This window comes from Cherax quadricarinatus, chromosome 29 (genome assembly GCF_038502225.1).
Source record: "Cherax quadricarinatus isolate ZL_2023a chromosome 29, ASM3850222v1, whole genome shotgun sequence".
NCBI lineage: Eukaryota > Metazoa > Arthropoda > Malacostraca > Decapoda > Parastacidae > Cherax > Cherax quadricarinatus.
Window position 1 is genome coordinate 14,103,598 of NC_091320.1, and position 25,085 is coordinate 14,128,682.

The 25,085-nt window shown below is 43.9% G+C and overlaps 1 protein-coding gene across 1 annotated transcript in view; it reads left to right on the top strand.

The window, feature by feature from the left end:
- Positions 1-25,085, top strand: part of LOC138853369 (putative sodium-coupled neutral amino acid transporter 11) — a 185,730-nt gene that overhangs the window by 93,939 nt on the left and 66,706 nt on the right. The window contains exon 2 of the mRNA XM_070089613.1: positions 8,512-8,653. Coding sequence (XP_069945714.1) covers positions 8,512-8,653 — 142 coding nt within the window. The remainder of the gene's footprint in view (positions 1-8,511; positions 8,654-25,085) is intronic.

Sequence of the window (25,085 nt, forward strand, 5' to 3'; positions counted from 1 at the left end):
CGTCGGAGATGCTGTGTATTTAAGCTAAGTTTTGCAGTTGTGTTCTTCTTTTGTTTAGCTAACTCAAGCCATAGGCTCTTCTATGGTTTACCTGTATGCCCACCTAGGCTCTGACATGGTCAAGGTGCTGTGGGATGAGTGAGGAAATAAGAAATGGGGTTGTATTGGAGTAGTGACAGCCTGGTGCTGACTAGGCCGAGTGTTATGGTTACTGGACTGCCAGCGGCCTGGTTCTTGTGCCCGCTATGTGGGCGTTTAGGATAGGAGATACATGAAGGTGTTTTCTAGAGTGTGTATATAGTGTTATGATGAATAAATAGATATATTTTCCTAACTAGGATTTTTACCTAACCCTCGGTTAACCAACCCATCGAAGTAGCAAATACTGGTTTAGCGCTTTCTGTTTTGACTCGGATAGCTCTGGGTGGCCTGTTTATGCCTGAGTTGTGTGTAGCTTTTACCTTTGCCCTTAGACAAGGCTCTACCCCCCAGGTATCCCACATTTCTGCGTAACAGTGGATAAGTTGTGGATTATCTCTTACCTAGTTAATGCTTCCCTAAATGCTTTGGCAGTGAAGTTAGTACCTTGATCACTTTGAATAGATTTAGGAATACCAAAACAAGAAATAAATCTGGTTAAGAACTTGAGAATGGCTTTAGTATTAATAATGTGCATGGGAATTGCTTCTGGGTATCTAGTTACTCTATCTATAATGGTACATAAGTACTGATTTCCAGACCTTTACTTAGGTAGTGGACCTACACAATCTATAATCAATTCTGCAAAAAGGTTCTCCACCAGCAGGTATAGGCTGGAGAGGTACAGGTTTAATGGAATGTCCCGGTTTCCCTACTTGCTGACATCCTCGGCAACATCGGATATGATTCTTCACATCCTGCCTTAATTTTGGTCAATAGAATTCTTTTGTGATTCTATATAATGTTTTAGTAATTCCTAGGTGACCTCCTAATGAAGTATTATGAGCTATATTCAATATTTGAGGTCTTAACTTTGTTGGAATCACTAACCTCTCTGAGAGTTGCCGGCCCTCTATCTCCTTACCAGTCTCAGTGCAGATCAAATAGTCGTTTTTAAGTTTATACTTGACTGGATGATCCAAAAAGGATTTACCCATGGCTGCCTGAAAGCGAAATTCAAAGAAGAGTTCTTTCGTTGTTCCTCCCGGAAGGACAGTCCCTCGGCCATGGAAACAGAGATATCTGGCAATCCTGCAACCCTGGAATAGGAAGGCTTGATCTGGGTCTGTTCACTTAATTTACAAGGCTCTGGCCAGTCTTCCTCGTAAAACAAATTGGCTATTCCGAGATCAGAGGCGCTGACCAGGGAAGTGGAAACTATCGAACTTAAGCTAAATGACTCTTACAGGAACCAGGAGAGGCAGGAGGAGCTTAAAGCTATTAGTGAAATTGAAAGAAATTCCAAATATTTCTTTTCATATGCCAAAAACAAGGCAAATACCACATCTAGTATCGGGCCCTTACTCAGACAGGATGGGACTTACACAGACGACAACAAGGAAATGAGTGAAATATTGAAATCCCAGTACGACTCTGTTTAGTGAACCACTAATCGGTCTGAGGATCGACGACCCAAATGATTTCTTCATGAATGAGCCTCAAAACTCCATAAATGTATGCCAGATTTCCGACATTACCCTAACTCCGATAGATTTCGAAAAAGCCATTGACAACATGCCTATGCACTCAGCCCCGGGCCCAGACTCGTGGAACTCTGTTTTCATTAAGAACTGCAAGAAACCCCTCTCGCGTGCCCTAAGTACACTATGGAGGAGGAGCTTGGACATGGGTGAAATTCCACAGTCACTTAAAACAACGGATATAGCCCCACTCCATAAAGGTGGCAGCAAAGCATTAGCTAAGAACTATAGACCAATAGCTCTGACGTCCCACATCATAAAAATCTTTGAAAGAGTGCTAAGAAGCAGGATTGCAAATCACCTGGATTCCCAAAATCTGCACAATCCAGGGCAACATGGGTTCAGGGCAGGTCGCTCCTGCCTCTCACAACTACTGGATCACTATGACATGGCCTTGGATGCACTGGAAGAAAATCAGAATGCAGATGTAATATACACAGACTTTGCAAAAGCATTTGACAAATGCGATCATGGCGTAATAGCCCATAAAATACGTGCTAAAGGAATAACTGGGAAAGTGGGGAGATGGATCTTCAACTTCCTAACAAATCGAACACAAAGAGTAGTGGTCAACAGAGTTAAATCGGAGGCTGCCATAGTGAAGAGCTCTGTTCCACAAGGCACAGTACTCGCCCCCATCTTATTCCTTATCCTCATATCAGACATAAACAGAGATATACACCACAGCACCGTATCATCCTTTGCGGATGATACTAGGATCTGTATGAGGCTGTCATCTGCTGAGGACGCGGTTAACCTCCAAGAAGATATAAACAAAGTTTTCCAGTGGGCAACGGTAAACAATATGATGTTCAATAAGGACAAATTCCAACTACTCCGTTATGGAAAACTGGAGGAGATAATAACTAGAACAGAGTATACTACTGACTCCGGCCATACAATAGAGCGGAAAAATAATGTAAGGGACTTGGGAGTAGTAATGTCTGAGGATCTCACTTTCAAGGATCACAACAGTGCCACGATCGCACGTGCAAAGAAAATGATAGGATGGATAATGAGAACTTTCAAAACGAGAGATGCCAAGCCCATGATGACCCTTTTCAAATCACTTGTTCTCTCTAGGCTGGAATACTGCTGTACATTAACATCTCCATACAAAGCAGGTGAAATCGCAGATCTAGAGAGTGTACGGAGATCCTTTACTGTACGTATAAGTTCTGTCAAGCACCTTAACTACTGGGAACGCTTGGAAGCACTTGACTTGTACTCGTTGGAATGCAGGAGGGAGAGATATATCATAATCTACACTTGGAAAATCTTGGAAGGAATGGTCCCAAATCTGCACACAGAAATCACTCCCTACGAAAGTAAAAGACTGGGCAGGCGATGCAAAATGCCGCCAATAAAAAGTAGGGGCGCCATTGGTACACTAAGAAAACACCATAAGTGTCAGGGGCCCAAAACTGTTCAACAGCCTCCCATCAAGCATTAGGGGAATTGCCAATAAACCCCTGGCTGCCTTCAAGAGAGCTGGACAGATACCTAAAGTCAGTGCCGGATCAGCCGGGCTGTGGCTCGTACGTCGGACTGCGTGCGGCCAGCAGTAACAGCCTAGTTGATCAGGCCCTGATCCATCGGGAGGCCTGGTCGTGGACCGGGCCGCGGGGGCGTTGATCCCCGGAATAACCTCCAGGTAACCTCCAGGTAATCCAAGGATAGGTCAGCATTCTCGCCACACAGCCCTTGAGATGTTGCCAAATTATAGCCAACACCAGAGAAGAGTTAATCATTATGGGTTCAGGACATACACTACCAGTGGTAATGTTATTACCCAGTAATAACATGGCATCTTTCATAGGAAATCCTTCGGATACACCCACAGTCAAGTATCCAATGTAATATTTGCACTGTACATAGATTCTATGCAAGGGGACAGAAAAGATCGCTCCTCCTAATGCTTCCAGCAAAACAAAGGATTGTAATGAAGCGTGTTCAGAAAGGGGAAGTACTTCCTCTCTTATAAGTGAGCAATATGCTCCAGTATCTCTAAAGGTTCTGACTTCAGTTGTTTTTGAGTCTTCCTGAAGGGAAATACGACTGACAGTAATAAGGAGCCATCCCCTTTTCTACTTCTTTCAAGGACATGTTACTGTGGACACTATAGATTTTCCCCAACAGTTGGGGTTTATGGGGGCAGTTGGGACGGATGTGACCTACTTTGTTGCATAGGAAGCAGACGACAGGCTTAACCTTAGCTCCCTGCTGACGTTGTAACTGGTGTCGCTCTGGCTGGTGTCTCTCTGGATACTGTTGTCGAGTTGCACCATGTTGAGTAGTTTGTCTCTCACCAGGTGGACCATAAGTTGAGAAGCGTGGCTCACCAGGTGACTTAGTTGGCTGACGTAGACGTTTTCCCTCTGGTTGGCACTTCATCCTCCAATGTTGACAATCTCTGCTCATGCCAGGCTGTTGAAAAGAGAGATGGGACCGCTCGGACAAGGAGCAGTTAGTTTCGAAGGTATCAGCCAACCTGGCTGCCTCCAATGCAGTGGTTAAGTCATGATCCTGCAGAAAGACTCTAACCTCTGGTCCCACAGACTTCACCAGGTTGTCAACTAGGACAAGCTGCACGAGATCATCGAAGGTAGCAACACCACTTGCTTTATACCAGCTGGTAAAAGCTTTGGTCTGCTGTCGCAAAAAATCCACCAGGGATTAACCAAGCAGTTGTCTGCCTAACTTGAATGACTTCCTGTGCCTTACCAAACAACGCTGTGTGAACCAACGATGCCAAATGCTGTTCCGGCCACCTCAAGGCTCGAGCCTGATTTTCGAAAGTTTCGAAAAATTGTTCTGGTTCTGCCTCATTGAAGCGGGGAACAAGCTGTACTGCTTTCTGTAAACTTAAGTCATTTATAACTTGAGAAAACTGCCTTCTTTCTTTTTCCCTATCAAATTCTTCCTTGGCATATGCCCCCTGTTCCCTAGTCCGCTCAAGATTGATTTTTGCCAACTCAAGAGCCAATGCAGCTGATTCGCCTTCAGACAACCCTGTTGTGCGAGACTAACGATTTTGCTCAGTTGATGTATCATTTTCCTCCTGCAAGAACATCGGGGTTTTATTCCTGGCTCCCGCAGAGGGAGGAGTCTGATGTGCCATCTCCTCTTCTCGAAGTTTGATACTTATAAGAGTACGAAGCTGCGCAGCTGTGAGAGTGCGTTCATAATCAATGCCAATGGAATGAGCAATTTGCCAACAATGCTGTAGGGAAAATTTAGACAAGTTTAATAAAGTGTATTCAGACACCAGACGTCAGACTCGTCTAGGCGGCATACCCCAACGTAACACATTATTTGCAATACACGCTTAGCTATGCACAGTACGACTGCAGAATACGCACATACAATAGCAAGGCTGATACACAATAGCAAATCTGACTGCAAAATCTTCACACAACAGCAAGATTGACCGTAGTGAAGCAAACACAACGAACAAGCTAGTAGCGAGCTGTCAACGATCATGCATAGCAAGGCTGACCATAGCAAGGCAATTGACATGCAAAGTTAGTGAAGCGTTGGCAAAGCTAATGCAATACCAGACAGCAAGCTACACAATGTTCCTGATTACAGCATCACCCTAGGCTCAACCCGTGCTCTAAGTCCACCTCCAGTTCTCGGACAGGCTACCCATATTACAACCCAGGAAATCAAAGGCCTGTTATCCTGGGTGTAAAGGGAGCAAAATAAACACAGCAGAAAAACTTTTGACTTATATTATCCTTCACCAAGTAAGAACAGAAGTATGTACACTATATATACTATGTTCAACAATAGGTATTAGCGCACTCCACGGTAAGCAAGGCAGAATAGAAGCCACTAGAGAGCAGACCATTCTTTAACCAGCTCTAGAATGGGAATGTCAAGGGCAGACAGGCGGGTGGTACCCACAACACCTCTGCGATTGCCAAAACCATCTTCTCATTGGCTTGAACCTGGGTATTGATTGAACAACGGGGCCCCATCGTTCGACCCTAGTACTGGTTCGCTGTTGGGGGAGATAGCCTTTCAATGAGGGTGTGTATATGCGCCGAATAAAGGTTACGTACTCTTTGCATGCCACACTGACATGGCAGACAACGCCTTAATTGATTGTTGACACACTGGTTGCCCTGTGGTACCCAGTAGGGCTGACGTAGTCACTTTCTGGGTAATTACCCAGACACTTATGACAGAGTCTCAGCTCCTGGACCCTTCTGTTTCCGGGTGGGTAATGTCGTAAATTCATAACAAGATGGGGTTCAGTGTGGGCCAAAACAGAGAAAGCATTTTGGGATGCGAGTGGAGAAAGGTGGAGTCCGGTTCCTCCACCTACCTTTCGTTCTGCCCTTCCCCTTGTCACTCTGTGTGGTGACTGAGAACACACCCACGGCCGTGTTGTCATTTGGGTCATACTGACAGCTGGTGTTGGAGGTGGTGGTGATGCACTGGGTAAGGCCTTGTCAAGTGGTCAGTTAACATGCTCAGTATCACTCAGTATCAGATTGCATGATAGTTTGCATACACGCCATAATATGTTATAGGCCTTTACTAATCTCAGCACAGGTGAATATACGTTTCGTGAATGGTAGATTCAAGCGTTCCAGAGTCTTCTCTGGCAGTTTCCTCTGTACGATAAGACTGGAAACCAAGTCACTTTCTTTTGCTTTTTCGTAAAAGGCCAGAGAATGTGGACAGTTATCTAGTGAGATTCTGAAGGCTTGCAACTCTGGTAAGCAGTGTGAGGGAGGTGTGAGTTCATCCAGCCTGTAGACGTATTTGACGGTGATTCTATTCTTATAACAGTAATTAATTTCTAGGACTTAAATGGCGTGCTGATAATTAGCACCTGTAATATCAAGACCCTTGATAAGTTCGTAAGCTTGTCTCCACAATTGAGTTCTCAAGTAATTGAACTTGGTGAGGTCGTCAATGTAGGAACGACTGTCAGTTAACGACTGACAGTCGCTAACTGACAGTGGCTAACTGACAGTTGCTAACTAACAGTCACGTCCATCGCATGTGGGAAGGTTTATTTGTGGCAATCGTAGGAGGGTCGGTTGTTTTGGGGCACAGTTTAATGGCCCCTGTGAGGAGATAAGTTAGACCACCAGCCCGGCGTTGTCTCTTTATCCGAGGGCCCCCCATATCCCTCCATTTCAGCATGCCGTTCCTGAACTTCAGTAAACTCAGTACCGTCTTCTGAACTCATCAGCAAGTCTTGGAACTGCTGAAATTCGATAGTGGAGTCGCGGTGTCTCGTTTCCAGTAGATTCAAATTAACCTCTAACTGTAAGAAATCAACTAGATTACCCTGGCAAGTTATCGTTCTCGTGACAAGAACCTGCTTCCGGGGTAGAATTAGTCAGCAGTTGTCTAATGTATACCTGGAGAGGGTTTCAGGGGTCAACGCCCCTGCGGCCCAGTCTGTGACCAGGCCTCATGGTGGATCAGGGCCTGATCAACTAAGCAGTTACTGTAATAAAGTTGGTAGAATTACCGACAATATGTAAAGTAAAAGGACACAAGTGCAACTAATGTGACATTTATTGTGGCAACGTTTCGCTCTCCAGGAGCTTTATCAAGCCATTACAAACAATACATGGACACAGAGGGTATATAAAGGCTCAGAGTGAGGTGAATACTAGTGAGGTACCATTTCGATGTTCACTAGTGGTAGTAGTAGTAGTAGTAGTAGTAGTAGTAGTAGTGGTAGTGACAAAAGTAATACAATATGGTAGAGCAATTAATTCGTACATGAGTAAAAGGATATAAAAGCTATTTCTTGGGTAACATAAAAATAGGTTGGACAAATATAAACTGGAATGAGGCAGCTTGTTTCAGTGTTCACTCTCTGTGCTTGGTGTAGTATAACAGGAGAGACTATGTGATGGCAGGGTTTACTGTTTTCAGGAGGAAACTAACGACCCATCACACACCACTCACTAACGACCCATCACACACCACTCACTAACGACCCATCACACACCACTCACTAACGACCCATCACACACCACTCACTAACGACCCATCACACACCACTCACTAACGACCCATCAAACACCACTCACTAACGACCCATCACACACCACTCACTAACGACCCATCACACACCATTCACTAACGACCTATCACACACCACTCACTAACGACCCATCACACACCACTCACTAGCGACCCATCACACACCACTCACTAACGACCCATCACACACCACTCACTAATGACCCATCACACACCACTCACTAACGACCCATCACACACCACTCACTAACGACCCATCACACACCACTCACTAACGACCCATCACACACCACTCACTAACGACCCATCACACACCACTCACTAACGACCCATCACACACCACTCACTAACGACCCATCACACACCACTCACTAACGCCCCATCACACACCACTCACTAACGACCCATCACACACCACTCACTAACGACCCATCACACACCACTCACTAACGACCCATCACACACCACTCACTAACGACCCATCACACACCACTCACTAACGACCCATCAAACACCATTCACTAACGACCCATCACACACCACTCACTAACGACCCATCACACACTATTCACTAATGACCCATCACACACCACTCACTAACGACCCATCACACACCACTCACTAATGACCCATCACACACCACTCACTAATGACCCATCACACACCACTCACTAACGACCCATCACGCACCACTCACTAACGACCCATCACACACTAACCACTCAGTAACGACCCATCACACACTAACCACTCAGTAACGACCCATCATACACTAACCACTCCCTCACTAACGACTCATGCTTCCCTCCAGGTAGCGACTCCAGACGACCCGCCCAGGATTCCTCCCGGGCTGGCTGGTTATGAGGGAGATGACGATCCCAAGAGAGAGAAAAGTTCCATCTCCTTTACTTCCTTCAACTACATCAACTCCATCGTTGGTAGCGGCGTTATTGGTGAGTATTGTTGATAGTGATGGTAAGTGATGGTGATGATGACGGTGAGTGATGGTGAAGATGGGATGATGGTGATGGTGGTAATAATAGTGGTGAGTGTAGTGTTTATGGTGATGATAATGAGTGTAGCATTAGTGGTGTGTTTGTGCTGGTGATTGTAGTGTTTGTGCTGGTGATTGTAGTGTTTGTGCTGGTGATTGTAGTGTTTGTGCTGGTGATTGTAGTGTTTATGGTGATGATAATGAGTGTAGCATTAGTGGTGTGTTTGTGCTGGTGATTGTAGTGTTTGTGCTGGTGATTGTAGTGTTTGTGCTGGTGATTGTAGTGTTTATGGTGATGATAATGAGTGTAGCATTAGTGGTGTGTTTGTGCTGGTGATTGTAGTGTTTGTGCTGGTGATTGTAGTGTTTGTGCTGGTGATTGTAGTGTTTGTGGTGGTGAGTAGTGTATGTGGCGGTGATTGTAGTGTTTGTAGTGGTGATTGTAGTGTTTGTTGTGGTGATTATAGTGTTTATGGTGATGATAATGAGTGTAGCATTAGTGGTGTGTTTGTGCTGGTGATTGTAGTGTGTGCTGGGGATTGTAGTGTGTGCTGGTGATTGTAGTGTTCGTGCTGGTGATTGCAGTGTTTGTGGTGGTGAGTAGTGTATATGGCGGTGATTGTAGTGTTTGTTGTGGTGATTATAGTGTTTGTGCTAGTGATTATAGTGTTTGTGCTGGTGAATGCAGTGTTCGTGCTGGTTATTGCAGTGTTTGTGGTGGTGAGTAGTATTTGTAGTGGTGACTGTAGTGTTTTTAGTGGTGATTGTAGTGTTTGTGCTGGTGATTATAGTGTTTGTGCTAGTGATTATGGTGTTTGTGCTGGTGATTGCAGTGTTTGTGATTATCATAGTGTTTGTGGTGGCGAGTAGTATTTGTGGTGGTGATTGCTGCGTTTTTGTTGGTGATTGTAATGTTTGTGGTGGTGGTTGTAATGTTTGTGGTGGTGATTGTTGTTTATGGTGATTGTTGCTTGTGGTGGTGATTGTAATGTTTGTGGTGGTGATTGTAATGTTTGTGCTGGTGATTGTTGTTTGTTGTGATAATTGCTTGTGGTGGTGATTGTTGTGTTTTTGGTGGTGATTGCAGTGTTTGTGGTGGTGGTGCCAGTGTTTGTGGCGGTGATTGTTGTGGTGGTGGTACTGATTGTTGTGGTTGTAGTGGTGATTGTTGTTTGCGGTGGTAATTGTAGTGTTTAGGGTGGTGACTTGTTTGTGGTAGCGATTGCTGTGTTTGTGTTGGTGATTGTAGTGTTTGTGGCGGTGATTGTAGTGTTTGTGGCGGTGATTGTAGTGTTTGTGGTGGTGAATGTAGTGTTTGTGGCGGTGACTGTAGTGTTTGTGGTGGTGAATGTAGTGTTTGTGGCGGTGATTGTAGTGTTTGTGATTGTGATTGTGTTTGTGTTAGTGATAGTAGTGTTTGTTGTGGTGATTGTTGTTTGTGGTGATGATTGTAGTGTTGGTGGTGATTGTTGTGTTTAGAGTGATTGTTATGGAAGTGTTTGTAATAATTGTCGTGATGATTGTAGCGTTTGTGGTGGATATTGTTGTTTGTGGTGGTGATTGTTGTGTTTGTAATGGTGATTGTAGTGTTTGTGGTGGTGATTGTAGTGTTGGTGGTGATTGTTGTGTTTAGAGTGATTGTTATGGAAGTGTTTGTAATAATTGTCGTGATGATTGTAGCGTTTGTGGTGGATATTGTTATTTGTGGTGGTGATTGTTGTGTTTGTAATGGTGATTGTAGTGTTTGTGGTGGTGATTGTAGTGTTTGTGGTGGTGATTGTTGTTTGTTGTGATGATTGTAGTATTTATGATAGTGATTGTTGTTTGTGGTGGTGATTGTAGTGTTTATAATGGTGATTGTGGTGTTAGTGGTGATTGTTGTGCTTCTGGTGGTGAGTGTAGTGTTTGTGGTGGTGATTGTAGTGCTTATGGTGGTAACTGTTGTTTGTGGTGGTGATTGTTGTATTTGTGATGGTGATTGTTGTTTGTGTCTGTGATTATTGTGTTTGTGTTGGTGATTGTGTCTGTAGTCGTGATTATTGTTTGTGGTGGTGATTGTGTTATGTGGTTGTAATTGTAGTGTTTGAGGTGGTGATTGTAGTGTTTGAGGTGGTGATTGTTGTTTGTTGTGGTGATTGTGGTATTTGTGTTGGTGATTGTTATGTCTATGGTGGTGATTGAAGTTTTTGTTGCGATGATTGTAGTGTTTGTGGTGGTGATTGTAGTGTTTGTGGTGGCGACTGTAGTGTTTGTGGTGGTGATTATTGTTTGTGGTGGTGATTGTAGTGTTTATGGTGGTGATTGTAGTGTTTATGGTGGTGATTGTAGTGTTTATGGTGGTGATTGTAGTGTTTATGGTGGTGATTGTAGTGTTTGTGGTGGTGATTGTAATGTTTGTGGTGGCGACTGTAGTGTTTGTGGTGGTGATTATTGTTTGTGGTGGTGATTGTAGTGTTTATGGTGGTGATTGTAGTGTTTATGGTGGTGATTGTATTGTTTATGGTGGTGATTGTAGTGTTTATGGTGGTGATTGTAGTGTTTATGGTGGTGATTGTAGTGTTTATGGTGGTGATTGTAGTGTTTATGTGGTGATTGTAGTGCTTGTGGTGGTGATTGTAGTGTTTATGGTGGTGATTGTAGTGTTTATGGTGGTGATTGTAGTGTTTATGTGGTGATTGTAGTGCTTGTGGTGGTGATTGTAGTGTTTATGGTGGTGATTGTAGTGTTTATGGTGGTGATTGTAGTGTTTATGGTGGTTATGTTTCCTTATAATTTTTTTTTCCCTTCTTGCAAGATTTGATGGTGTAGATACAAGAGTTGTATATTATGTTGATGAAGACGTTGTGGTGCACATCAGTGGCGCCAACACTCCGCTACACAGATTTATGTGATAGAGTCAGTGGAAAATGTGGAGAGATTACCTTGAGGTGTTCAGTCCTTCAGCCTTATAATAATAATAATAATAATAATAATAATAATAATAATAATAATAATAATATAATATTAATAATAATAATAATAATAATAATAATAATAATAATAATATAATAATAATAATAATAATAATAATAATAATAATAATAATAATAATATCTTTATTTCTACAAATACATATGTAGTGATCACACTCACCCCCGCCCCCCCCCCCCCGCCACCCCCCCCCGCCACCCCCCCCCCCGCCACCCCCCCCCCCAGAGTGCTCCTCCGTTTCTTGAGGATTATCGTAGTTTTTTCCGTGCCAGAAGCATAAAATTATGTCAGTGAACTTGTAAAGTATATCTTTCAAACGCCTGAACTAATCTAGAAATAGAATAGTACACACTGAGCCAGAAACAAGGAGAGAAATGTATGTATAGTATAGTAGTGGTGCCATTTTTACACCAGGTCAACTATATGCCTAAAGTGCCGTGTGAAAATTAATTAACGTTTACCTGGAGCTTACCTGGAGAGGGTTTCGGGGGTCAACGCCCCCGCGGCTCGGTCTGAGACCAGGCCTCATGGTGGATCAGGGTCTGATCAACCAGGTTGTTACTGCTGGCCACACGCAACCTGACATACGAACCACAGCCCGGTTGGTCAGGTACTGACTTTAGGTGCCTTTCCAGTGCCTTCTTAAAGACAGTCAGGGGTCTATTGGTAATCCCTCTTATGTATGCTGGGAAGCAGTTGAACGGTCTTGGGCCCCGTACACATACTGTGTTGTCTCTCAGTGTACTCGTGGCGCCCCTGCTTTTCATCGGGGGAATGTTGCATCTCCTGCCGAGTCTTTTGCTTTTGTAGGGAGTGATTTTCGTGTGCAGGTTTGGTACCAATCCCTCCAATACCTTTCAAGTGTATATTATCAGGTATCTCTCTCGCCTGCATTCCAGGGAATACAGATCAAGGACCTTCAACCGTTCCCAGTAATTTAGGTGCCTTGTCGTACTTGTGTGCCGTGAAAATTCTTTGTACACTCTCCAGGTCAGCAATTTCGCCAGCCTTGAAGGGGGCCGTTAGTGTACAGCAGAATTCCAGCTTAGAGAGCACAGGCGATTTGAAGAGAATCATCATGGGCTTGGCGTCCCTAGTTTTGAAGGTTCTCATTATCCATTCTATCATTTTCCTAGCAGGTGAGGTAGATACATTGTTGTGGTGTTTGAAGGAGAGGCCCTCTGACATTATCACTCCCAGGTCCTTCACATTACTTTTCCGCTCTATTGAATAATTAGAATTTGTCGTATACCCTAATACAATTTTAATTTTCTCAAGTTTTCCATATCTGAGTAGTTGAAATTCCTCCTCGTTGAACTTCATATTGTTTTGAGTGGCCCATTCGAAGATTTGGTTGATGTCTGCTGGAGTCTCGCGGTGTCTTCGATGGAGGTCACTGCCATGGTAATCCGGGTGTCATCCGCAAAGGAAGACACGGAGCTATGGCTTACACCTCTGTCTATGTCAGAAATGAGGATGAGAAATAGAATGGGAGCGAGTACTGTGCCTTGTTGAACAGAGCTTTTTACCATGACTGCCTGGGACTATACTCTGTTTACTATTACTCTTTGTGTTCTATTTGTCAGGAAGTTATAGATCCATCTACCAACTTTTCCTGTTATTCCTTTATCACGCATTTTGTGTGCTATTACACCATGGTCACACTTGTCGAAAGCTTTTGCAAAGTCTGTGTATACTACATCTGTATTTTGTTTATCCTCTACAGCATCCAGGACCTTGTCATAGTGGTCCAGTAGCTGGGACAGGCAGAAGCGACCTGCTCTAAACCCGTGTTGCCCTGGGTTGTGTAACTGATGGGTATCTAGGTGGTTGGCCATCTTGCTTCTTAGAACCCTCTCAAAGATTTTTATGATATGGGATGTTAGTGCTCTCGGTCTGTAGTTCTTTGCCATTGTTTTACTGCCACCTTTGTGGAGTGGGGCTATGTCTGTTGTTTTTAGTGTGTGTGGGATGACCCCTGTGTCCATGCTCCCTCTCATTAAAATGCTGAAGGCACGCAATAAGGGCTTCTTGCAATTCTTAATGAACACAGAGTTCCATAAGTCTGGGCCTGGGGCAGAGTGCATGGGCATATCATTTATTGTCTCTTCCGAGTCTTGTGGAGTTAGGATAATATCTCAGTTTTTTGAAATGACCAAATTTTGGGTTTCATTCATAAAGAATTTATTTGTGTTGTCGATCCTTAGTCTGGGCAGTGGCTCGCTGAACACTGAGTCATATTGGGACTTTATTATCTCACTCATTTCTTGGCTGTAATCTGTGTCTGTACCATCCCGCTTAAGCAGGGACCCAATACTGGATGTTCTTTTTCCCTTAGATTTGGTGTAAGAGAAGAAGTATTTTGGGTTTTTCTCAATTACCTTTATGGCTTTTAGTTTTTCCTGTGATTTTTGTCTCCTGTAAGATTCCTTCAACTTAAGTTCGATATTTGCAATTTCCTTGACTAGTGCCTCCCTTCGTATTTCAGATATATTGGCCCCACTCAGCAGCTGTGACTCTTCGCCTTTGTCTCTATAGGGAGTGTCTCTCTCTTTCTAGTTTACATTTTCTCTTTCTTTTTCTTAATGGAATGTGTCTTGACCAGATCTCAAGAACCACAGAATTCATTTTTTCAAGGCAAATGTTCGGATCCATGTTGTTTAGGATATCTTCCCAGCTTGTTTCATTTAGGTTATGGTTCATTTGTATTTTTTTTTATTGAAACTGAATTTCGTGAAGAGACCTTCATGACTGCTCACATTTTACTGGTCAGGAGCCCTGTGCATACATGTCTGTACCTCTGTTATGTTGTGATTGAGTGAATTATCTTTGATACGGCTATATTACGTATCAGATCGTCGTTGTTAGTGAAAATGAGGTCCAGCATATTTTCTAGTCTTGTAGGTTCTACTATTTGCTGGTTTAAGGTGAATTTGGTGCAGAGATTTAATAGTTCGTGTGTGTGTGTGAATTTTCATCTGAGCTGCCTCTCGGGGCCATCTCCGCTAAAATATTGTTTCCTATACTCCTCTATTTTAGGTGTCTCAAGTTGAAATCTCCAAGTAGTAAGATGTTTGGGGCAGGAGTTGGGAGATTTTCCAGACAGTGATCAATTTTCTCAAGCTGCTCCTGGAATTGTTAGGAGTTGTGTCTGGAGGCTTGTATACTACCACAATGACAAGGTTTTGGTTTTCGATCTTTACCGCCAAAACTTCAACTACGTCATTTGAGGTGTTTAGTAGTTCTGTGTAAATGAGCGACTCTGTGACATACAGGCCAACCCATCCTTGTTGCCTGTTTAGTCTGTCGCATCGGAATAGGTTATAACCTGGAATCCATATTTCGTTATCATAATGATCCTTTATGTGGGTCTCTGTGAATGCTGCAAACATTGCATTTGACTCCGTGAGCAGTCCCTTGATGTAAGGAATTTTGTTGTTTTTTGATGGCTATAGACCCAGTATGTTTGCAAAGACAAATGTCGTTATATTGGTGGAATTTAGGGAGGTTTATTTGCCTCTCCTCCAGAAGTGTTTTCAGTTGGTATAGGATTACTGTACAATCTCTGCAGGAGAAAAAAAAAGCGTCCCCGAAGTCTCCCTGAAAATAAAGCGTCTTACATAGCGATTCAGCGTCAGTGGTACACAGTGTATATCACAGTGGTATACAGTGTATATCACAGTGGTACACAGTGTATATCACAGTGGTACACAGTGTATATCACAGTGGTACACAGTGTATATCACAGTGATACACAGTGTATATCACAGTGGTACACAGTGTATATCACAGTGGTACACAGTGTATATCACACTGGTACACAGTGTATATCACAGTGGTACACAGTGTATATCACAGTGGTATACAGTGCATATCACAGTGGTACACAGTGTATTTCACAGTGGTACACAGTGTATCATAGTGGTACACAGCGTATATCACAGTGGTACACAGTGTATATTACAGTGGTACACAGTGTATATCACAGTGGTACACAGTGTATATCACAGTGGTACACAGTGTATATCACAGTGGTATACAGTGCATATCACAGTGGTACACAGTGTATTTCACAGTGGTACACAGTGTATAGTTAAGATACCAATATAAATGTGGCGGTAAATAAGAGTGTAGTCACCTGAAATAGGCCTAGTGGATACCTGTCGTGTATACAGTTTACCAGGAGTCGCCAGTATACTACCACGCCAGCCAGTTGTTTAAAAATTTATACCTACAGCTAGTCCTACGTGTGAATAGCGATACCACAGAGTACAATAAAGTGGAAACACGAAAGGGTATACAAATTTGTGGAACTATTAAAAGAATGTACAGATCGTGGAATAAGAACGAAAAGCAAGAAGAAAAAAAAACAGCAGAGTGGCGGTGAACGCAATGTACACGACAGTAAACCCAGTACTTACCTCAGAAAGTACTTTCTTTATTAAATCCTCACACCACTGCCATAGCTAAAAACAGTGTCACCATAGTACTAGAAAAGCTAAATGCAGTGATCTGCAAGTGCCCAAAACCTAAGATATAAGAGGTGAGGTGCTAGAGACCACCTGCTCCTCACCAGCTGTAGAAACTGCCAGCAGTCACCAGCTGTAGAAGCTGCCAGCAGTCACCAGCTGTAGAAGCTACCAGCTGTAGAAGCTGCCAGCAGTCACCAGCTGTAGAAGCTGCCAGCAGTCAACAGCTGTAGAAGCTGCCAACAGTCACCAGCTGTAGAAGCTGCCAGCAGTCAACAGCTGTAGAAGCTGCCAGCAGTCACCAGCTGTAGAAGCTGCCAGTAGTCACCAGCTGTAGAAGCTGCCAGCAGTCAACACCTTTAGAAGCTGCCAGCAGTCACCAGCTGTAGAATCTGCCAGCAGTCACCAGCTGTAGAAGCTGCCAGCAGTCAACAGCTGTAGAAGCTGCCAGCAGTCACCAGCTGTAGAATCTGCCAGCAGTCACCAGCTGTAGAAGCTGCCAGCAGTCACCAGCTGTAGAAGCTGCCAGCAGTCACTAGCTGTAGAAGCTGCCAGCAGTCACCAGCTGTAGAAGCTACCAGCAGTCACCAGCTGCAGAAGCTACCAGCAGTCACCAGCTGTAGAAGCTGCCAGCAGTCACCAGCTGTAGAAGCTGCCAGCAGTCAACAGCTGTAGAAGCTGCCAGCAGTCAACAGCTGTAGAAGCTACCAGCAGTCACCAGCTGTAGAAGCTACCAGCAGTCACCAGCTGTAGAAGTTGCCAGCAGACACCAGCTGTAGAAGCTACCAGCAGTCACCAGCTGTAGAAGCTACCAGCAGTCACCAGCTGTAGAAGCTGCCAGCAGTCAACAGCTGTAGAAGCTGGCAGCAGTCACCAGCTGTAGAAGCTACCAGCAGTCACCAGCTGTAGAAGCTGCCAGTAGTCACCAGCTGTAGAAGCTGCCAGCAGTCAACAGCTGTAGAAGCTACCAGCAGTCACCAGCTGTAGAAGCTACCAGCAGTCACCAGCTGTAGAAGCTGCCAGCAGTCAACAGCTGTAGAAGCTGCCAGCAGTCAACAGCTGTAGAAGCTACCAGCAGTCACCAGCTGTAGAAGCTACCAGCAGTCACCAGTCCATCTAGCCAAGCTAGATGTTGTACATCTAGCTTGGCTAGATGCACCATTGTTAAGGATTGTTTGGTCTAGTGGTCTAAGGCGTCATGCTTTTTCGCTCACCATGAGACGGGTTAACCTTAGCTAGTGCAGTGTTGTTATTGATCAATACCACCCGTTCCGTGGGTACAATAATATGTATATATATATATATATATATATATATATATATATATATATATATATATATATATATATATATATATATATATATATATATATATAATATATAATAAGCCTATCCTAGCCAGCCTATCCAGAAGAACTGTTAAAGACAACTAAATACTTTTAGTAGTTATAAACTAGCTAGTTAGGAGAGTTATAAAGTGTTGTATATGACCACCACCATGAAAATCTGTGTAGTCTGCAGAAAGGGTAACAGACGGAATCATGTCTGGATTGCATGCAATCTCTGTGGTAAATGGCCCCATGGGTTGTGCAAAATCTTTAAACCAGTGACCACTTTTGATAAAAAAAAATCAGAGAAATATTTTTGAGTCTGTCCATACGAGATACACCTGTACGAGGAAATTACATCTATATTAAAAGACAAGAACACCAATAAATTATCCTTCTTGAAAGACATGTCAGCCTGGTATGACAGCTGGGAAAATAAAATGGGTGGTTTCGATGGGGCTGTCTTGGAAGACAGTTTTCCAAAGTGTGCTAGTGTTGTCCTGGAGGACAGTGCACCAAATGGAGATAGTGGCCCTGGTGATGAAACAGGTAAAGACAACACTATTCAGTTTACGAAGGTACAAAATAGTGATACTGCTGGAGATGGAACAAAAGGGGATGATGTGTTGGCACATTACCAGTAAAAACTGGTGGAAGCACTGATGTCCATACAGGGGTTGTAGGTAGAGGGGAAACAGAAAGAAATGCACCAGCAGCGAATGAAACCAAAAAAATCTTAGCAAACAAAATTCCAATCTATGCAAATTCTATGCCTTGGGTATCTGCAGGCATGTTACATTCTGGTAAAACATGTGGGACATGCACCCTTGACCATCCCAAAAAATGCCGCACCCCAATGACAACAGAAGAGTGCAACTCATCTTCCTGTAACTTATTTCACCCCGAAATGTGTCATTCGTCACTCCATGAAAGAAAATGTTACAATGTATACTGCCAGGCACATCATCTAAAGAGGAAAAGAAGACACAGACCAGCTAGACTATGGGAAATAAAAGAGGGGAGCCATAACCTCTCCAGAGAAAGTTTTTTAGTGCCAGGAGGAAAAAAAGACTGGCAAGAAATGACAGAAATCTTACACAAACTGAAAACACTTTTGGAACAGAGGCATAGTCATTGGCCTCTACTCCAGAACAACAGATATTAGAGCCAGCGAATAAAATGCCCTTAAATTCCATCAATATAACTCCATTTGTCTTTGCAAACACACAGGGTCTAAAGCTGTCAACAAACAACATAATTCCTTACATCAAGGGACTGCTCAGGATTCACAGAGACCCACATAAATGATCATTTTGACAACGAAATATGGATCCCAGGTTATAACCTATTCAGATAAGACAGAATAAACAGGCAACAAAGGGGGGGGGGTTGGCTTATATGTCACAGAGTCGCTCATTTGCTCAGAACTGCTAAACACCATAAATGAAATATAGTTGCAGTTTTGGCAGTAAATATTGAAAATCAAAATCTTGTCATTGTGGTTGTATACAAGCCTCTGGATGCAACTTCCCAGCAATTTCAGGAACAGCTTTTGAATATTGACCACTGTCTGGAAAATCTCCCAACTCCTGCCCCAAACATCTTGCTACATGGAGATTTCAACTTGAAACACCTAAAATGGAGGAGTGTAGCAAATAATGTTATAGCAGAGATCACCCCGGGAGGCAGCTCAGATGAAAATTCACACACACACGAATTATTAAGAAAAATAAAGAGAAGATGTTACCTAGAAAGAGAGAAATGCTCCCTATGTAGACGAAGGAGAAGAATCACAGAGCTGGTGAGAGGGGTCAGCATATCTGGTCAGTGAAACAGCATATATCGAACTTAAACTGAAGGAATCTTACAAGAGACAAGAATCGCAGGAAGAACTAAAAGCCGTAAAGGAAATTGAAAAAACCCAAAATACTTCTGTTATGAAAAAAAATTATTTCTTCCCTTATGCCAAATTTAAGGAAAAAACAACATCCAGTCCCTCAGTCTTTATAGAAGGTGTTCAGTCCCTCAATCTTGACAGATGATATTCAGTCCCTCAGTCTTTATAGTAAGTGTTCAGTCCCTCAGTCTTTATAGTAAGTGTTCAGTCCCTCAATCTTGACACAAAGTGCTCAGTCCCTCAGTCTTGATAGAATGGTTATGTCCCTCAAACTTGACAGAATGTGTTCAGTCCCTCAGTGTTGACAGAAGGTGTTCAGTCCTTCAGTCTTGATAGAAGAGGTTCAGTCCTTAAGTCTTGATAGAAGGTGTTCAGTCCCTCAGTCTTGATAGAATGTGTTCAGTCCCTCAGTCTTTATAGAAGGTGTTCAGTCCCTCAATCTTGACAAAAAGTGTTCAGTCCCTCAGTCTTGATAGAAGGTGATCAGTCCCTCAATCTTGACAGAAGGTGTTCAGTCCCTCAGTCCTAATAGGTGTCCAGTCCCTCAGTCTTGATAGAAGGTGTTCAGTATCTCAATCTTGACAAAAGGTGTTCAGTCCCTCAGTCTTGATAGAAGGTGATCAGTCCCTCAATCTTGACAAAAAGTGTTCAGTCCCTCAGTCTTGATAGAAGACGTTCGGTCCCTCAGTCTTGATAGAAGGCGTTCAGTCCCTCAGTCTTGATAGAAGGTGTTCAGTCCCTCAGTCTCTATAGAAGGTGTTCAGTCCCTCACTCTTGATAGAAGACGTTCAGTCCCTCAGTCTTGATAGAAGACGTTCAGTCCCTCAGTCTTGATAGAAAGTGCTCAGTCCCTCAGTCTTGATAGAAGGTGTTCAGTCCCTCAGTCTTGATAGAAGACGTTCAGTCCCTCAGTCTTGATAGAAAGTGTTCAGTCCCTCAGTCTTGACAGAAGACGTTCAGTCCCTCAGTCTTGATAGAAGACGTTCAGTCCCTCAGTCTTGATAGAAAGTGCTCAGTCCCTCAGTCTTGATAGAAGGTGTTCAGTCCCTCAGTCTTGATGGAAGGTGTTCAGTCCCTCAGTCTTGATGGAAGGTGTTCAATCCTCCAGCCTTGATAGAAGGTGTTCAGTCCCTCAATATTGACAGGTGTTAAGTTCCTCAGTTTTGATAGAGGGTATTCAGTCCTTCAATCTTGACAGAAGGTGTTCAGTCCCTCAGTCTTGATAGAAGGTGTTCTGTCCCTCAAACTTTACAGGTGTTCAGTCCCTCAGTCTTGATAGAAAGTGTTCAGTCCCTCAGTCTTGATAGAAAGTTCTCAGTCCTTCAATCTTGACAGAAGGTGTTCAGTCCCTCAGTCTTGATAGAAGGTGTTCTGTCCCTCAAACTTTACAGGTGTTCAGTCACTCAGTGTTGATAGAAGGTGTTCAGTTCTTCAGTCTTGATTGAAGGTGTTCAGTCCCTCAATCTTGACAGAAGGTGTTCAGTCCCTCAGTCCTTAGAGGTGTTCAGTCCCTCAGTCTTGATAGAAGGTGTTCAGTCCCTCTGTCTTGATGGAAGGTGTTCAATCCTCCAGCCTTGATAGAAGGTGTTCAGTCCCTCAATCTTGACACAAGGTGTTCAGTCCCTCAGTCTTGATAGAAGGTGTTCATTCCCTCAATCTTGACAGAAGGTGTTCAGTCCCTCAGTCTTGATAGAAGGCGTTCAGTCCCTCAGTCCTGATAGAAGGTGTTCAGTCCTTCGGTCTTGATAGGACGTGTTCAGTCCTTCAGTCTTGATAGAAAGTGTTCAGTCCCTCAGTCTTGATAGAAGGTGTTCAGTGCCTCAGTCCTGATAGAAGGCGTTCAGTCACTCATTCCTGATAGAAGGCGTTCAGTCCCTCAGTCTTGATAGAAGGTGTTCAGTCGCTCAGTCTTGATAGAAGGTGTTCAATCCTCCAGCCTTGATAGAATTTGTTCAGGCCCTCAGTCTTGATAGAAGGTTTTCAGTCCCTCAATCTTGACAGGTGTTCAGTCCCTCAGTCCTGATAGAAGGTGTTCAGTCCCTCAGTCCTGATAGAAGGCGTTCAGTCCCTCAGTCTTGATAGATGGTGTTCAGTCCCTCAGACTTGATAGGTGTTCAGTCCTTCAGTCTTGATAGAAAGTGTTCAGTCCCTCAGTCTTTATAGAAGGTGTTCAGTCCTTCAATCTTGAAGGAAGGTGTTCAGTCCCTCAGTCTTGATAGAAGGTGTTCAGTTCCTCAGTCTTGATGGAAGGTGTTCAGTCCCTAAGTCTTAATAGAAGGTGTTCACTCCCTCAGTCTTGATAGAAGGTGTTCAGTCCTTCATTCTTGATAGAAGGCGTTCAGTCCCTCAGTCTTGATACGTGTTCAGTCCCTCAGTCTTGATAGAATGTGTTCAGTCCTTCCGTCTTGATAGAAGGTGTTCAGTCCCTCAGTCTTGATAGAAGGTGTTCAGTCCCTCAGTCTTGATAGAAGGCGTTCAGTCCCTCAGTCTTAATAGAAGGTGTTCAGTCCCTCAGTCTTGATAGGTGTTCAGTCCCTCAGTCTTGATAGAAGTGTTCAGTCCTTCAATCTTGATAGGTGTTCAGTCCTTCAATCTTGATAGAAGGTGTTCAGTCCCTCAGTCTTGATAGAAGGTGTTCAGTCCTTCAGTCTTGATAGATGGTGTTCAGTCCTTCAGTCCTGATAGAACATGTTCAGTCCCTCAGTCTTGATAGAAGGTGTTCAGTCCCCTAGTCTTGATAGAAGGTGTTCAGCCCCTCAGTGTTGATAGAAGGTGTTCAGTCCCTCAGTCTTGATAGAAGATGTTCAGTCCCTCAGTCTTGATAGAAGGTGTTCAGTCCTTCATTCTTGATAGAAGGCGTTCAGTCCCTCAGTCTTGATACGTGTTCAGTCCCTCAGTCTTGATAGAAGGTGTTCAGTCCTTCCGTCTTGATAGAAGGTGTTCAGTCCCTCAGTCTTGATAGAAGGTGTTCAGTCCCTCAGTCTTGATAGAAGGCGTTCAGTCCCTCAGTCTTAATAGAAGGTGTTCAGTCCCTCAGTCTTGATAGGTGTTCAGTCCCTCAGTCTTGATAGAAGTGTTCAGTCCTTCAATCTTGATAGAAGGTGTTCAGTCCTTCAATCTTGATAGAAGGTGTTCAGTCCCTCAGTCTTGATAGAAGGTGTTCAGTCCTTCAGTCTTGATAGATGGTGTTCAGTCCTTCAGTCCTGATAGAACATGTTCAGTCCCTCAGTCTTGATAGAAGGTGTTCAGTCCCCTAGTCTTGATAGAAGGTGTTCAGCCCCTCAGTGTTGATAGAAGGTGTTCAGTCCCTCAGTCTTGATAGAAGATGTTCAGTCCCTCAGTCTTGATAGAAGGTGTTCAATCCCTCAGTCTTGATAGAAGGCGTTCAGTCCCTCAGTCTTGATGAAAAGCGTTCAGTCCCTCAGTCTTGATAGATGGTGTTCAGTCCCTTAGTCTTGATAGGACGTGTTCAGTCCCTCAGTCTTGATAGAAGGTGTTCAGTCCCTCAGTCTTGATAGAAGGTGTTCAGTCCTTCAGTCTTGATAGAACATGTTCAATCCCTCATTTTTGATTGTAGGTGTTCAGTCCCTTAATCTTGATAGAAGGTGTTCAGTCCCTCAGCTTTTACAAAACTAGAGCAGATGTACGAGGATGGAAACATACGTGTACAGGAACCACAGGTGCAGCAGTTGAAGAAATCGTCACAGGTGGACAGGACCTCCTGGTGGAAGAAGATCATGCCCAAGAGTTGAGGCAGAACTTAGCAATAGAGTTATTGATGTTACGCTCTGCCCGGCACATTTGTAACGATGTCTTTAACTGCTGCACCTCTCCACCATCTCCTGTATATTAATTTCCATATTCAGTTGTGTGTATAGTTTTTCTTCTTATTTTTAATTGCTTTCTTTTCTTATTTGATAAATGTCATTATTACATGTGTTGGTGATATCAGATATCAGTAATTGTACACTTGTTTGCAAGCCACGAGTGTAGTGCTACCCTCCTGACTTTATCTGGCCCAGCAGTGTTGAGCTACCCTTCTGAGTTTTGTCCAGTAGTGTTGTGCTACCCTTCTGAGTTTTGTCCAGTAGTGTTGTGCTACCCTTCTGAGTTTTGTCCAGTAGTGTTGTGCTACCCTTCTGAGTTTTGTCCAGTAGTGTTGTGCTACCCTTCTGAGTTTTGTCCAGTAGTGTTGTGCTACCCTTCTGAGTTTTGTCCAGTAGTGTTGTGCTACCCTTCTGAGTTTTGTCCAGTAGTGTTGTGCTACCCTTCTGAGTTTTGTCCAGTAGTGTTGTGCTACCCTTCTGAGTTTTGTCCAGTAGTGTTGTGCTACCCTTCTGAGTTTTGTCCAGTAGTGTTGTGCTACCCTTCTGAGTTTTGTCCAGTAGTGTTGTGCTACCCTTCTGAGTTTTGTCCAGTAGTGTTGTGCTACCCTTCTGAGTTTTGTCCAGTAATGTTGTGCTACCCTTCTGAGTTTTGTCCAGTAGTGTTGTGCTACCCTTCTGAGTTTTGTCCAGTAGTGTTGTGCTACCCTTCTGAGTTTTGTCCAGTAGTGTTGTGCTACCCTTCTGAGTTTTGTCCAGTAGTGTTGTGCTACCCTTCTGAGTTTTGTCCAGTAATGTTGTGCTACTTGTTCTATCTAGGCTGGAATATTGCTGCACTCTAACAGCACCTTTCAAGGCAGGTGAAATTGCCGACCTAGAAAATGTACAGAGAACTTTCACGGCGCGCATAACGGAGATAAAACACGTCAATTACTGGGAGCGCTTGAGGTTTCTAAACCTGTATTCCCTGGAACGCAGGAGGGAGAGATACATGATTATATACACCTGGAAAATCCTAGAGGGACTAGTACCGAACTTGCACACGAAAATCACTCACTACGAAAGCAAAAGACTTGGCAGACGATGCACCATCCCCCCTATGAAAAGCAGGGGTGTCACTAGCACGTTAAGAGACCATACAATAAGTGTCAGGGGCCCGAGACTGTTCAACTGCCTCCCAGCACACATAAGGGGGATTACCAACAGACCCCTGGCAGTCTTCAAGCAGGCACTGGACAAGCACCTAAAGTCAGTTCCTGATCAGCCGGGCTGTGGCTCGTACGTTGGTTTGCGTGCAGCCAGCAGCAACAGCCTGGTTGATCAGGCGCTGATCCACCAGGAGGCCTGGTCACAGACCGGGCCGCGGGGGCGTTGACCCCCGAAACTCTCTCCAGGTAAACTCCAGGTACCCTTCTGAGTTTTGTCCAGTAGTGTTGTGCTACCCTTCTGAGTTTTGTCCAGTAGTGTTGTGCTACCCTTCTGAGTTTTGTCCAGTAGTGTTGTGCTACCCTTCTGAGTTTTGTCCAGTAGTGTTGTGCTACCCTTCTGAGTTTTGTCCAGTAGTGTTGTGCTACCCTTCTGAGTTTTGTCCAGTAGTGTTGTGCTACCCTTCTGAGTTTTGTCCAGTAGTGTTGTGCTACCCTTCTGAGTTTTGTCCAGTAGTGTTGTGCTACCCTTCTGAGTTTTGTCCAGTAGTGTTGTGCTACCCTTCTGAGTTTTGTCCAGTAGTGTTGTGCTACCCTTCTGAGTTTTGTCCAGTAGTGTTGTGCTACCCTTCTGAGTTTTGTCCAGTAGTGTTGTGCTACCCTTCTGAGTTTTGTCCAGTAGTGTTGTGCTACCCTCCTGGCTTTGTCTGGTCCAGGAGTGTAGTGCTACGCTCCTGACTATCTGATCCATTAGTGTT